The sequence below is a fragment of the Drosophila serrata genome, unplaced genomic scaffold (assembly GCF_035046125.1).
Source record: "Drosophila serrata isolate PLE 108 unplaced genomic scaffold, ASM3504612v1 contig_306, whole genome shotgun sequence".
Lineage (NCBI taxonomy): Eukaryota > Metazoa > Arthropoda > Insecta > Diptera > Drosophilidae > Drosophila > Drosophila serrata.
This window is the reverse complement of record NW_028257204.1, coordinates 14,056-29,054: the sequence shown is the minus strand read 5'-3', so window position 1 is coordinate 29,054 and position 14,999 is coordinate 14,056. Positions and strand designations below refer to the sequence as shown.

At 40.6% G+C, this 14,999-nt stretch overlaps 1 protein-coding gene across 1 annotated transcript in view; it reads right to left on the bottom strand.

Moving 5' to 3' along the window:
• Window positions 1-508: 508 nt before the first annotated feature.
• Window positions 509-14,999, bottom strand: part of LOC110187721 (uncharacterized) — a 28,513-nt gene continuing 14,022 nt past the window's right edge. The window contains exons 5-9 of the mRNA XM_086837406.1: window positions 11,040-11,202; window positions 6,776-6,997; window positions 5,305-5,604; window positions 4,397-4,554; window positions 509-3,722 (exon numbers count right to left, since the gene is read on the bottom strand). Coding sequence (XP_086693532.1) covers window positions 2,832-3,722; window positions 4,397-4,554; window positions 5,305-5,604; window positions 6,776-6,997; window positions 11,040-11,202 — 1,734 coding nt within the window. The 3' untranslated portion in view covers window positions 509-2,831. The remainder of the gene's footprint in view (window positions 3,723-4,396; window positions 4,555-5,304; window positions 5,605-6,775; window positions 6,998-11,039; window positions 11,203-14,999) is intronic.

Sequence of the window (14,999 nt, the reverse complement as noted above, 5' to 3'; positions counted from 1 at the left end):
AATGGAAGATATATTTGTGCCCCGCTCAGACACACACACATGCAAGAAATAACTCATACGCCATGTTGTCGCTCGTCCTCGTCCTCGTCCGTGTCCATTTGAGTGCACAATTTGAAAAGGCTACTTGCTTCGTATTCGGCCTTGGGGCCTTCGTTGCAAGAAGACGCCATTGCATTGTCAGTTTATGTCCGTCTAGAAGGGTGTATTATTACACAGAGAAAAAGTTGAAATGCAGCTGTCGATTTGTGATCAAAATCCTCCTTTAAAGGTACAAGAAGCATAGAAAACTACTCACGATAAGACAATTATCTATACCCTTTTTTTCGCTTTGTGTATTTGTATATGCGCTAAAATTGCTGTTATATTGCATCAGTGAATGGAAAGCTAATGAATCAAGACTTCTTTTGAGCCTTCATCGTCGACTAAGAAGCGATAAAGCCGCTCTTAAAGCAGATATGTCACAATCGAGATCTGAAAAAAAGCTGTGTCAAAGAAAACATAATTTCGATTTTCATTTAAATTTTGTTAGGATTTATTGGGTTTGAGTTCATTCAGTTGTTGCTGATCATCCGTTTGTTTCAAGTGATTCATGTCTGTATTGTATTCCTTGTATTCATTGGGACAGGGGAGGGTATTTCCATATCGTTTCGAGTGCTTAATCGTAACATACATTCATAATTCATTTGTAGAGTATATGCTTTAAACTAGATCTTTAGTATATTTTACAATTATCTTTTATGGCCTCATTTAAATGTTAAATTAGCTACACTTAGATTAGATTCATATTGGTTGGAACACTTACATGCTGAAATATGATCATTGATGACGACCGACCTATATATAAACATTTGCTGGTATTCCATTCTAATTGATGTAAGAGAAATCACTTAGTCCATGTTTTATTATTATTTTATTATTTTCTTTTTTGTTTCTGTGTCTGCTGGTTTGTGTTCTTTCCGTCTTAACTAGCTAGAAATGGAAATTGCATTCGCCAAGCTTGGCCAATATCCTTGCCTTTTACAATTACAGTTCAACATTCGCTTTATACATTTTTTCAAGAAGTATAGCTTTTCAATTGCTTAGGTTTTTCGTTCCGTCTCCATCCATTAAACACAAATATTAAAATGTAACAATAATATACAAGGTGCATTTATTTCGTTATATTTATACTTTTTCACAGTTCAAACATTGATTTATACATTGAAGAGAAAAAAATACAATTTGATATATAAATGCAATTTACAAACAACAATTTTCCCCATTTGTTTTTCTTCCTCCTGCTTTTTTTGGTTTTTCTTCATTTTTTTTGTCTAACAATAGGTTGTTGCTGTATTTTCCTTTCGCTATTTATAGTCTTTTGGAGTTTTCGCATCGATTGCGCAACTAATTTACATTCATTTAGCTTGGATTTTAATTGCAGTTTGCTGCGCTTCTGTTTGATTCGCTTTTTGTTTCTCTAAATTAAATTTACGATCCAACTATTTACACATCAATACTTAGTATTCATTTAAGCTATGCTAATTGCAGCTAATTTGCCAGTGTGTCTAAGTGTGAGTGTTTAATTTAATTATCATTATTATGTTGCATAGAGTCCGAGTAATGTAATTTATTTTCAATATAATTGCCAAGAAGTTGCGCCTCCGCGTCGCTCGGTTGAGTGGTTGTGAGCTTTAAGTCTATTATATCAAGGATATACTTATATCGTATTTATGCTACACTTATGCGTTTATTGAGCCTAATTGCTAGAAATTGTTGCTCTTTTGCCAGCTGACATTTACAAACATTTACAAGGTATTCCCGGAAAGTAATTCATATCGATCTGGTGTTTGTGTGATGTAATCTCTTGGAAAAATAATGCGCAGACAGTCTGCCTGCTTGAGTACTTACTGTAAGGAAGGAACATTCTTCATTCTTCTCGCTGTATTTGCTCAAAAGTAACGTTAAATATTTCAATTTAAATGCTGAGTGTCACACATTCCTGCGAGATAAACTAAACTCATATAAATAATGCTTTCTAAATCAGCATCTGCTTTGGTATTTGCATTTAACGATTTTGATTTATAATAATTGCTGTTGTTTATATCTTTTGAAATTATTATTTAAATGTATATTCAAACTGCAGTAATTTAAGCATTTTCATTGTAAATTATAATACTATTTATTCGTGGGAATAAAGTTAGAAATTGCCACTACGTAAAATTATAAAGAAACTTTAAATAAAAATAGTTATTGCACTTGCTAAATCAAGTTAAATTTGTGAATTTAATTAACTTCCTAGTTTAAGAAATATTTTGAATAATTCGCTATATTAACCTTTCTATTTCAGTTATTTTAAAAATTTTTCTAATATTGATATGAGTTTTTGGTGTAAATTTGACTAATGGAAGTTGGCAATTTCCAGAAATTGTAATCATTATATTCATATACAAAATAAAAGAACTCAAATTCTAAGAATAGATATGCAATAAGTATTAGATAAAATAATTTCATAACACATAGTAAATAACCTCAATATTGAAATCATAAAAGAATGAACTATGGTAACAAATTCTTCTTTAAAAAAATTATAAGAATTAAGTACTATGGATTCTGCACTATTACTTTAGAAAATTCAGTTCCTTCGCGAGCACACACGAGATTCGTTTCAATTCACTTGAATTCTGTAATTCTGTCATTTAATTCAAATCGTTTTGGCAACACTTAGCCTAAGACACCAACCACGAAGAGCTCAAGACTTACATGACTAAGTGGGGGAGGGGACATGGTTACTTGGATTTCGGGAATTCAGATTGCAAGATTGCAGACTCCCGCTGCTCTGCTCCCGGAGGTCCTTAGACACAGCTCTCCTGCTGCGAGTACATGAGCGGGGTGCGAACGGTGACTATTTCACGCGAATAGGACTTACCCACACCGGACAGGCCGGAGAGGGAGCTGCTGGGACTGGCCACGGCCGCCGTGGTGGAGGCCAGGCCGCTGCTATTGCTCGAGACCAACATCTGGCCGTGGGCCATTTGCTGGTGTTGCTGGTATGTGGGCGGCATGGGCATGTTGCCGGCGGGACCTGGAACTGGCGCTGGATGGTGATGCATCTGCTGCTGTTGCTGCTGCTGCATCATCTGCATCTGCATCATCGAGGCGGAGTTCTGGGGACCTCCACCGGCGCCCGCCTGCTGTGCATGATGGTTGTGCGGCAGAGTGTGGTAGCCACCGGGATGCGGGGGCATCGTGTACATCTGCACAGTCCCGGGCGAGACTGTCGAGGGAGTGCCGTGGGAGCCGGGTGAGGAGATGCAGGCCCCAGCTCCGGCTCCGGCAGCACCTGTGTCCACCTGCATCGTCTTGTACGCATCGATCTGCGCGTATATCGTCGGCTCCTCAAAGTAATCGTAGTCGTACGTGGGCGGCGGAGCGTGCTGATGCGGATGCTGCATTCCGCCCGCATTCGGCTTGTGGCGCTGCAGAGTCGCCGTTGCCGGGATGCTTGGCAGCAGCTTGCGCATGCTGGACCCATGGGGCAGAGTGCCGCCCATCATGGGGTGCGGATGCTGCACCGCCTGGCCCTGGTGCATCTGCTGGCCCTGCTGCTGCTGATGTTGCAGAGGGTGTTGCTGCTGCTGCTGCTGCTGGGGCACTCCCACCCCCACCGGCTGACCCTTTTTCGAGGTGCTGCATCCAGCGGAGGCATTGTTCAGCGACAGCTCTGCATAGTGAAGCTCATCGTCCTGGCGACAGATAAGGAGAAAGGGGAGAACATTTAAAGGATTATATTAAAATTTAAATTAATTGTAATAGAACAAGCAATTACTTTTAAATTTAAATATTTACTATCCATATTGCCCTAGGAGGTTATTTTAAACTCAGTCTGCTTCTTTTCCTTCTTGTTATTTTTTAAAGATATTCAGCCTTATGTATTATGAAACACATTCTGTTGCCAAAAATATTCCCACGAAAATAAATATGGTCCAATTTCGTAGCTTACATAAATTATTTTCAAAAGCAGTGAGTTGTTTCCAAGAAAATTTGTAAAATAAAATCAAAGCATTTGTCAAGGTAATTACAAGCAACACAGTATTCAATTACTCTCGAAACCAACCAATTTGGACTTCCAAGAACTAGAAATGCGGAAAGAAACTGGGGAAACTCTTTAAGGAAGAAACCCTCCAAAGTGAACCGAAATGTGGAGTCTTTATAGCCAAGCTAAAAGCAGTTGGTATAATCACAAGTTGACTTTGTATCCTGCCAAAATTGTTTTCAATGGCATTAGGATTTTCTTTGGAAATTTGCAATAAGAAATCAAAGCATTTGTCATGGCAATGGACCGCGGCAGAGTTCGTCATATGGTAGTTTGACTGTAATTAAAACTTTTCGGTGTCGCAAACTTGTGAGGAAGACTTACCTTGCTGCTCTGATAGGTACCACTGTCCGCCGAGTTGGCCTGGGCGATTCCGGCACCGGATGTTGAGCCGGGCTTGCAGCTGATTTCCACCTCGCTGGTCGTCGAAAGATGTCCCGATGGCGTTTGTGTTGCTGATTTTTGTTTATATTCACCATCAACTGGGTGGAAATTCGGGGGAGAACAGAACAGAATGGAATGGAACGCTTAGTTAGTTCAAAAAGTTTCAGCTTGGTCGTCGTCGTTTTTGTTGCTTGGTAAGTAGCAAGGCAAAAGTTTCTGGCCTGGCCGACGCCCTCAAATCTTTTGGTGATTTTCAGCAGCAAGTTTTCCTCCTGCCCAATTTTACTCTGGCCCCCCTCTGTAGCTTCTTGGCTTTTCTTCCTTCCCTATTTTGTGTTTTTTTCTTTGGCCATGAAATTGCTTTACGTTTGGAAAATTGATTAAATTGTTGTGCTGCTGCTTCTGCTTTTGGCTGCCGCTTGATTTCTTGATTGCCATTAATCAAGCGAGCACGTGCAGTGAGTGAAATTGGTGCTGCTTTCGGGAGAGTTTTCCCTTTGGCCCCCCTTTAAAGGGGGAGCTTTAAGGCACTCGACAGCAGACACACGAGCAAACAAGCTAAGGACCGAGGGCCTGACAGCAATTAGCTGTCATTTAAATATTTCAGCACCGGCACAAAAATGCAGCAAGCTCTTCAGGACACACCGCTCCTGTTTGTTTTGCCTGCATGAGCCAGCCGGACGGACGGACAGACAGCCTGTCAAATGCATTTGCATAAAAGGGAAGAAAGCCAGGAGCCTCGAGCCCAACGTCCATAAATTGCCAACAGAAGCCAGCGAAGGCAGACGCCATTTATCTTGAGGGTATTCCAGAGGGAAGGAAAGGGATTCTCGGGGATAGGTACTCACCCTCATTGTAGGGCACCACATCGGGATTCTTCTCGTCGTACATCTCCTCGGAGTGACTCAATGGCAATGAGATTTTATCCTTAATTTGCAAATTGCCCGGACGTGAGAATTTCGCATTCGGATGTGCAAACTTCTGTTGCTGCTGATGCTTGTGCGAGCGCAGCTTCAATGCGGCAATCGTTCCGATCCCGATGCAAACGATGGCCACCAGGATGCCCACGAAGATGCCAATGGACAGGATCGGTGTCAGTTCGAAGTTGTCGGGAATCTGGGCGCTGCCCTTGTAGGAAGTTAAAGCAACTGCAAGATAAGATACAAGAATATATTATAAAACCTTAAATATAAATTTATTACTGGAAAATATTTATAAGCTCAAGGCTTAGAGATAACCTTTTGACCCAACCATCTTTATTTATTACTCCTTACAAGTTGTGCATTCTCCCTCAATGATCTTTCCAGGACATTCTTTCACTAGGAAAATATTTATATTCTTGAACTGCTGATCATAATCAAAGCTTAACCTTTGCTCAAAGCATTTACTCTCTGACCCAGCAAAGACAATTTTCTTTACTGATTTCCATCTTTCCGTTCCCAACGTCTTCCATTCTTGCTGTTTGCTGTTTGCTTTGCACTTTTCTCCGTCTCTATTGCCCGGACCTGACTTTATGAAACATTGAAATGTCGGCTCAAAATGTTTACACAAAATGCGAGTGTCCTCCGAGGACCTCTCCCTTCTTTTGGCCACCAAAAGAGAAAAATACGAAAATGAAAATAAAATTCCTGTCAGCTCTTGCTTTGGCTAATTAGCATTACAATTTCCTTTTTCGTTTAGATCCCTTACCCTCAATAAAAATAAACTCTGTTGCTCTGGTTCTCTCCGCACTTTTCTCCAACCCCAATTCATTAATGCTAATCATTTCAGATTTTTTGCGCCACTTTGTGTGGGGAAGTCTGCATACCATTTTTTTCAGTCCCCTGCCCCGAACTGCAGGCAAAAGTTTTGTGTCGCAGAATTTACAATTCATTGAGCAGTTTAGCGTAATTAAATTGCGAGGTGGCATAATAATCATAAAACCAGAACAATCTTTGCCGCGAAACTGATACAGAGCCTCTGAAGGGGCCTGAGTTGAATGCAAAGTTATGCAATTCCTTTGCGTTTGCACGACAGCAAGGGAGAGCTACAGTATTAGCATAAAAAATTCATAAAAAGAAAAACGTACATGGAAGAAAAAGCCTTTTCATTATCATAAGAATAAAATATTCAGGTTGATGAGGTTCTGAGAAATCTATATTTTGTTTATTTTAGATTGAAACCATTTTACTTTTACTTGAACTTCATGAAGTCACGTTTAAGCGAATTTTTAGCAAATGATTTTGAGCTGACATCGATTTTCTGGCAGTGCACTTTTCCCCCTATTGCAGAATGCATTAAAAATTCATGGGTCCAAGGGATGGACCCTTACCAACTTACCAGTCTGCTTTTCGGCCGCCTTAAGGGTGTACCCGTCCAGGGCTATGGCATCACTGCGTCCGCGTCCATTTACGGCATAAACGTAGATGCGGAACAGGCGTCCAGCATCCAGACCCGTCACACTCAAGGCCGCGAACTTGGCACTGATGTTCGCCTGGAGCTGGCCACTGTGCTGATCGTAGATCTCCATGAGGAACCATTGTCGCATCCCGCCATCAAAGCCTGCGGAAGGAAATCGAGACACTGATTACATCACTTGTCACGAACTGAGGCTTAAAGTACTTAGCATATTGGCCGAGATTCGGATTCGATTGGTTTAGGGAGAGGGGCGGTCTTATTAATATTAAGTAGTTGGCAATTGACTGCAGGAATTGTTTATCTCTGCTTATGCCTTGAATTTGGTTGGGGATTTAGTAAAGGTAAAGATTTATTTAAGATTGTAAGGGCTCTTGTTTCGAAAGTCCTTTGAAGGCAGACAAAGTTGGTTGGATGACAAGTTTTTAGCTTAAAAGTTTTAAGAAAAATAAGACAGGGATGACGTATTTAATTCCCTTTTATATATATTTAATATTTTCTTAATTCAATGAAAAGCTCTACCTCTAGTTACTCAAAAAGCCAAAGAGCGCCCAAGTAAAGGTCAGCCCCCAAGTTCAGCTTTGAGTAGAGCTCACTCGTAATTGAAGGACCCCTCAACTCTTTGCCGACCGCCGTCGAAATATGTATTTAGAGTAATCTAAAGTTACATTTTAAATGCCATTTAATAACACCACAAAAGAACTGGCCAAGCCCACTCGAGTTGGCCCTTTTTCCTAGTGGCAGGGCAGGGGCTTTTGGCCAGAAAGTAAGCTTCTTCGGCGGCTGCTTTTGCTTAGCTTTGGCAGCTCAAATGGCACTTCATTGTAGACACAAAAGCCGACTTAAAACACTTGCGAAAAATGTTAAAATATTTTGTAATAAAGGCAGCGGCTTTTGCTGAAAAGGTTCGAAGGCGGAGGGCGGCGGTAGGTCCTGAGCAACTACTTCAGCCGGCCAGGCCACATGCCCCGGGCTCGGGCCCTATGGAGAAATTGTTGGGAAAATGTTTTATATGTTGCTATGAATTTTAGTTGTTTTTGTTGGTCGCTTTTTCACGAACCCAAAGAAAAGGGCACGGAAATAGAGTAAAGAGAATGTGCTTGGCCTTTGCTTCAAAGCATCATTGTTCGTTGGGTGGTGAATGGCGGATGGTCTCGTGGGGCAGCGTGGGTTAATTCCGTTCTTATTTTTCCGCCTCAACCAAGGGATCACTCCCTGTCCCCATTCCGCCCAATGCTCTCGTTGGCGGCCATTTTGTGCGCACTTTAAAGCGTTTAGCTAATGAAATTTGCCGCAGCTCCGTTGTCAGAGCCAAAGAAAAAACTTCATTGTAATGGGTTAATTTTATTTACTTGGCTACAGCAACAATGGAAACTGAGCAAGTGGAGTAAAAATAATAAAGCAAGTGGGGCAGAAGAAGCGGAAGCAGAAGCACACTTAGGAAAATATTGCTAATAAGAAATTGCTTCTTAAAAACTTTAAACAGTGTGCAGTTTGGAAATGCATTGCATTATCCTGTAACGCTCTTATTTCAAATTGGTAATATACTATACATTTCATTCACTAAAATCGGTAATCAGTAAGCCTTCAATCCGGTTTCAACTCTTAGCTTAAAACCCCTTTTATTTTTCATAAAGGCTATTAATCATTTTTTTTCAATTTAATTTTAAACTGCAGTTGTTGCTCAGTGCATCAGCATCGCCAGTAGAGAAGTAAAATCGTATAAACTGAAATTTTATTATACTAAACCGACGCTTGATGAGTTTGGTTAGTTGCCGCTACCCTGTCAGTTTGTTTTATTTTTGTTTTCCAAGGAGAAAAAAGAAGCAGCAACAAACTGAACTTGGCCCCAAGATGTGGAGTTGTCTTCAGCAGCTGCAGCTCCACTATGTACTCCGTACATTGAATTGAATTCGAGTCGGTAGGAGTTGGTTTAACTGGGGTTCAGTTCGGTTCAGTTTTGGTCGAGCTGAGCTCCGGCCACGTCGAGTTGAGTTGAGTTGGCCAAGTTGCGTGCTGGCTTATTAAAGTCGACCGCAGCTAAAGTTGAGTTATTATAAAAACAAACGATCAAGGGATGTGGGCGGTGGGCGGAGGTGGTGGGTCTTGTGAGGGGGCGTGGTGTTTCAGCAGTCGTTCGCCTTAATGTAGAGTGCAATATAAAAAGTATCGCATTGTGCGCGCTGCCCTGGTGGTGCTGCTCTTGTGTTGTGCTTAAACAACTTGCGTTAAAGTTTTAATGATGCTGATGACTATGATAATAATAATGTGCAGCCACTAAATTAGCAGCCCGAGGGGCGGAAGTGGATGGTCGAAGGAAGTGGGAGTGATGCGGTAATAAGGCAACCAAACAAATATCTGAAAAAGGAAGCTTGAAGCCATGGGTGTAGTGCATACAGGATGAAATTCAAAGTTAAGTTTTAAACCTGATATTATAATGATAGACTGATAATCTTTGATTTCCTATAATGTGCATTTAAAGTTTGTTGTTCTTTTCATTTCACAATACAATAAATATATGAAGTATTAAGAATGCATGGATGATGTTGATGATACTATATTTATGGCCTGAAATTAAAAACAAGCTGTAATCTGCTTTGAATTATTTACTTTATGGTTTTTTCTAGTGCACTGATATGGGTTATTAAAGTGAAGCGTTGAAATGATTTAAACTAAGAAACTTTAACTATAATTTGTCTTGAAATCCTATTTAATTTAATACACATTTTTAAATGTTCCCTACTAATTATAATGTAGTATGATGCCCTTAAGAAAAAACAATTGTACAACTCAAAGGTATCCGGTGGCAAAGGCAAGTCACAATAACAAAAGGAAACCATGCCGAGCGAATTGTAATGCAATTACATATTACGCATACGCAGCGTGGCCGCGCACTTGAGACAACATTAAGTGAGCACAACAATTGTGATTGCCAACAATTGGTGGAAAACACTGGGCTCTTAAAGCAGCTGTGAAAATAAAAGGGAAACGAGGGGAGCACAGAGGGGAGACCATCTGCGAGGGGAAACAAACAGTAACGGGGAAAGAGCGCCATTAAGTATGCAGTTATTATGCGCTTTTTGTTGCACTTCTTGCAGCAGCCGCCTCGTTATGCAACGCTTTGATTTGCGTTGCTTTTTCACAGGATCCAGGATCCGTCCGCCATTTCTTCCCTCTCTCTCTCTCGCTCTGTCGCCCTTTCGTCCTGTCGCTCCGTCTCCGGTTCGGCACTCAAGGACTGCATAAATGCATCATAAGCTCTGAGCTGCTGCAATTTGCAAGGACATTTCTCTGTCTGCGCTAATGTGCAACTCTATCGCTGCGAACTTTGAACCCTGGGCCCTGCAATTTGTGCTGCTTATTTTGCGCTTTGCTGGCATTTTTCTGTCTTTGCGTTTTGCACTCTTCCGCTGCGCATAAAATATGCGAATTGAATTTGTATTTAAAGTTTCCGCTCTCCGTCTTTGCCAACTGCCGGCAAGTTGCGTAACAAGCCAAAACATTTTGTATGTACAAATTTGCGCTTAACTTTCTGCCTGCCGTTCTACTTTGGCATCTCCCTCGCCCTCTGTAGGTCCTCTGTTTCAGATTTTTGCCTTAGTTCGGCTCGCAGTTCATCCATCGCTTGATAGCTGCCTTCTATTTTATTTATTACGGAAAATTTTAAAGTGGAATTGAAAATTTAGCAACATTATTTTGCCCGCTGCTGCACAGCACACAGTGTTTCCTTTCTAGTTTTATGCTTTCATTGCATTTTTATTATTTGTGTCTGCATCACGAAAGGAAGTTGGCTCTGCTTTATGTGCGAGTGTGGGAATACGTATCTGGATAGACATTCTCGTAGATGGCTGCCAAAGTGCACTTAAGTTGCTCATGTATTTTAAATGAGTCTGAAAAGCGTTGCAGGAAACTCAACATATAGCACACATCGCACACACTCAACGTGCTCATGCTGCAAAGGGAAGTCTCGGCACATGAGCACACCCATCGCCATCGCCATCGCCATTGCCATCCTTCTGAGACGCCCCCTACTGACCAATGCCTTTTTCGGCCATTGATTGGCTCATCAGCAATTATAGAACCTAAAAGGGGGAAAAAAGAAGGCACGGCCCCAATGAAGAAGGGCAACAAATTGGCTGGCAATTTGACGTATATGTATATATGTATATAGATGTGCCATATAACTCACCTTCGATGCAATAAACCTCCAGCGAGTCGGACGTTTGATTGACCACCGTACAATTGGTGGGCGCTTCCGGTTTGCCAGCGGCTATCAAATGAAACACACAGGGATCCTTCTGCTGACCCACATTGTTGTCGGCCCAGCACATGATGGTGCCAAAGTCCATTTCCTGCAAAAAGTCGGAGGAGACAGGATTTCATCAATACTCGAGGGCGAACATGGTTCAAAAATAGATTGCACAGTACGGAATAATTGCAATATTTACAAATAAAAATAAATTAATCTCATTTTATTTATATTTCCAGTATTAAAAGTATTATTTGATCTGTAAATATAAAATATTTAATCTTCTTTCATTTTTATTACTCCTGTATACTTAATTTGTTCATGCACGTTAAATATCACTACCTTGATTCTATCATTTGCTATCTCAGCCATTTTTATTTGCAATATTTCTTATATTTTATGGTACAAATGGAAAATCTTAAAACTTATTTAGGAATTACCAATGAATATATGAATCGTTTTTTCTACGAACAGTATTGATTATAATGTTAACTTGGAACAGTATTACTGATTCAGTGACAATTTAATAGCAACTGAAAATAAAAATAGACTTATAGTCTTCAAATAGAAAAGCATCCTGTAATCATTTTCCCAGTGCAGCTACTTGAATTCATCTCTTGGCCACACATTTAAATGGGATTCAAGCAGCCGCACATGACATCAATGTGAACTTAATTCATTAAATCAATATGGATACGGGCCAGTGTGTGTTGTCAGAGTTGCCCCTGATTGATCGCAGCTGTCAATAAGTTTTTCATTAATATAATTTCATGTCATGTCAATTCAGGAGAGGAGGAGGGCTTGAGGAAAGTCGGAAAAATGCCCGGCAGTGAAAACAAATGAAGCGTTTTGTGGTTTCCCCGCGGCTATGGCATATGTATGGGCATGAATGCGAATTGTTGGGAGCGGAGGAAAGCCATGTTAACATGGCCCTAATGCCTGTCTATCCCATTGTAGCCCCATGCTAAGTGGCCGCCTGCGGTCTTTGCCATTGTTTGGACCTCTTGTTTATTTGTTTGCATTTTGTCAAATGTTGTGCTAATGAAATCCTTCGTCTACGGTCAAGTGCGCACACCCACCGAACTAGTGGTAACGTTCGCACACATCCACAACAATTGATTCGCTTTGACGGGGACTTTGTGCAGGTGCCCTGTGAGCCCTGCGTATCCTGTGTGTCCTGCGTATCCGAGTATCTTTGTGGGCCATGTTTACCTTCGGCCTTTCCCGTTGACTGCGAGCACCACCGGAATCAACGCACTTAATCAACTTCAGGCGGCGGCCCGAACTCATTAAAAATTGAAATCACTTTCGGGTGCACAGCAAAATGTCAACTCAAATTGCAGCTTATTTATCAGTCGGCACGCGTTTCGGCCTCGTCTCTTTACTTTTCCTATCTTTTTCGAGTCGCAACTGGGCGTGGTTGTCATTTTAATTAGGGCAAGAAAAGAAAAACAAGGAAAAACGCGCCGTAGGGAAAGTTGCCCAAAACAGCCCCGGGAAAAGACGAGATTTATAGGAACGAGAAATGGGTATTGGGTTTCTTTCCCATCTGCTTTTTAGAAACTCAAATCATCTGGAAAAATACAGCTGGCTGATTGATTATTTGGCCCAATGCACCCTTCCTCCAAATGTTTTTGATAAGAGTTCTCCAATTCTTTAAGCACAAATTGTCCATTAACATAAATTATTAAAGAATAAATACAAAAGTTTTACATTTATAGTTAACTTCTTGAATTTATTTTCTAGAATCCTTTAATCTACGTCATTTAACCCACAAAACCAAAAGTTGATCTCGTAATCTGTAAACCTTATTAGTCAGCTTCTAACTAAAGAAATAATTGGCCATTAATATTCTGAAACACCAATCGGAAACAACTCAATTAAAGCATTTAATGTTTTCAATACTAAAAGAGGGTCTAAACCTCCTCCTATGACTGTAGTTTAGAATTAAATCGAAACATAAATCTCTCAAACTCATCCTTTGTGAATACGCCTTTAGTCGCCTTTAGGAATTTTGAAGTCTGAAATAAATTGCAAATATTCTTCAGTCTTTGACCGTGTGTGAGTGCATCGTAATTTAAGCAACAGCGTTTATGCAAATTTATGACAAATTTATGAAAATTAAAATAGATATGTGCGTTTGTCCAGTTGTCCGGTGTGATATTGCAGTTTTTGTTGTTGCCCCAAAGTGTGGCAACAAAGGCGCCAAGTTGGCAGCTGCCAACACTGCGCATCAACACCAACAGGGAAAACCAAACCGAATGGAAAGTGCCTAAGAGCCGGAGCTGTATAATAATGGAGCTTCCAGGGCCACAAGCACAAAGCCTGAAACATATTCGCCCACAAATGTTGAAAATTTTAAGTAATAATCAATGTGGAATATGCATATGTGGAATATAAATATACCCTTTAAGAGGGTGATGTAACACAAGTCCGATAAGATAGGAAACCCTAAAATCTGTTGGTACCCTAATAATTAATGGTGTCTCGCTTAAAACATTATAATTATTTAATAATCACTTGAGAAATATTTAAAAATATAAAACATTTTTTACAAAATATCCAATGACAAAATGTGATTCCTTAGTCCTGAAAGAGCATCCAAAGATTTTATGCCCGAAGCATGGTTTACATTTTTGTTATATGTGCAACTGTCATCGCCCTGGCCGACAATCCTTGATAATTTCTACTCCCTTGGGCCTCTGAATTTATGCCCATCTATTTATTATGATTATTTTATTTTGTTTATATTGTTCTAATGTTCCGCCAGCAAAAAGGGTAAATATTGTTGCAGCAGCAGCCGTAGAAACGAAAACAAAATCCATAAAATATATGTACCTACCGTACGTATACTTGATGTTGGGTGTTTCTGTATGTGTTTAAGGCTCCAAAGCTTTGCAAAGAGGGCAAAATGACAAGAAAATTGTTGGCACTTCTAGGCACTGCATTCTGTGCATTTCGTTTTAGCTCAAGTCTGTCGTTATTATTTATGCATTTTAATTAAAAATTTAAACATTTTAGTGACATTTTAATGAGTTTCTTGCACTGGGCGCCACAGAGTGGGAGCTCCTTTGCTCTAGAAATAACGAAAGACCGAAATATATTTTTGTGAAATATTTGAGAAATTTATATGTCAGCAGCGGAAATTGCTTGACATGAAAGTCTGGCAAAAATTGCTCTGCCAACACATAGAAAATAGCAATGGAATAGAGAAAAAATGCTGGGGGGAATATGGGAGGAGCAAAAATGCCCATGCACAAAACAAAATTAATGAGCTGTTGGCTGCCTTTGAGGCGAATCGCAGAGGCAGGAAAAAATAAAATTGTCGGAGGGGCGAAAATCCGAGCAGAAAAATCCAAACCTAAATGTGATGAGGACGACGAGGACGACGACGATGAGAATGTCGACGACAACGACGTTTGAGCTGCGGTTGGCGGAAACCGGAAACAGCATATATGACAACAGAACGGAAGGGATTTTTCATATTCAATTGAGCTAAATGATTTATGTCTGTGAGTGTGCCAGTGGCAGTGCCAGTGTGTGGGTCCGTCCAATCAGTGCGCTGTGCGAGTGTTTGTGAACGGAACTCATTTGAATGCCATTTGACTGCCTCGAAATTCGTTCGTTTGATCGCTAAAATGTGAGCCAAAGTTGTCGCCGCCAGTTTGATTAGTTCCATTTCAAAAAAAGGGCAAAGAAAAAGTAAGGAATAAGTGAAAAAATAGAGGGAAAATCACGGAGAACTGCGGAAGAAGCCGCAACATTTTAAACTGGGTCAGTGGAAGGAAACCAGACGGAACCCTGACCAAAAACCAAACCAACTGGGTGCCGTGCAACTTGAACAACTGTGTTGAGTGCCTCTCTGCACCCTATCCTTTGAGCCCTCTTGCAGCGTCTCTT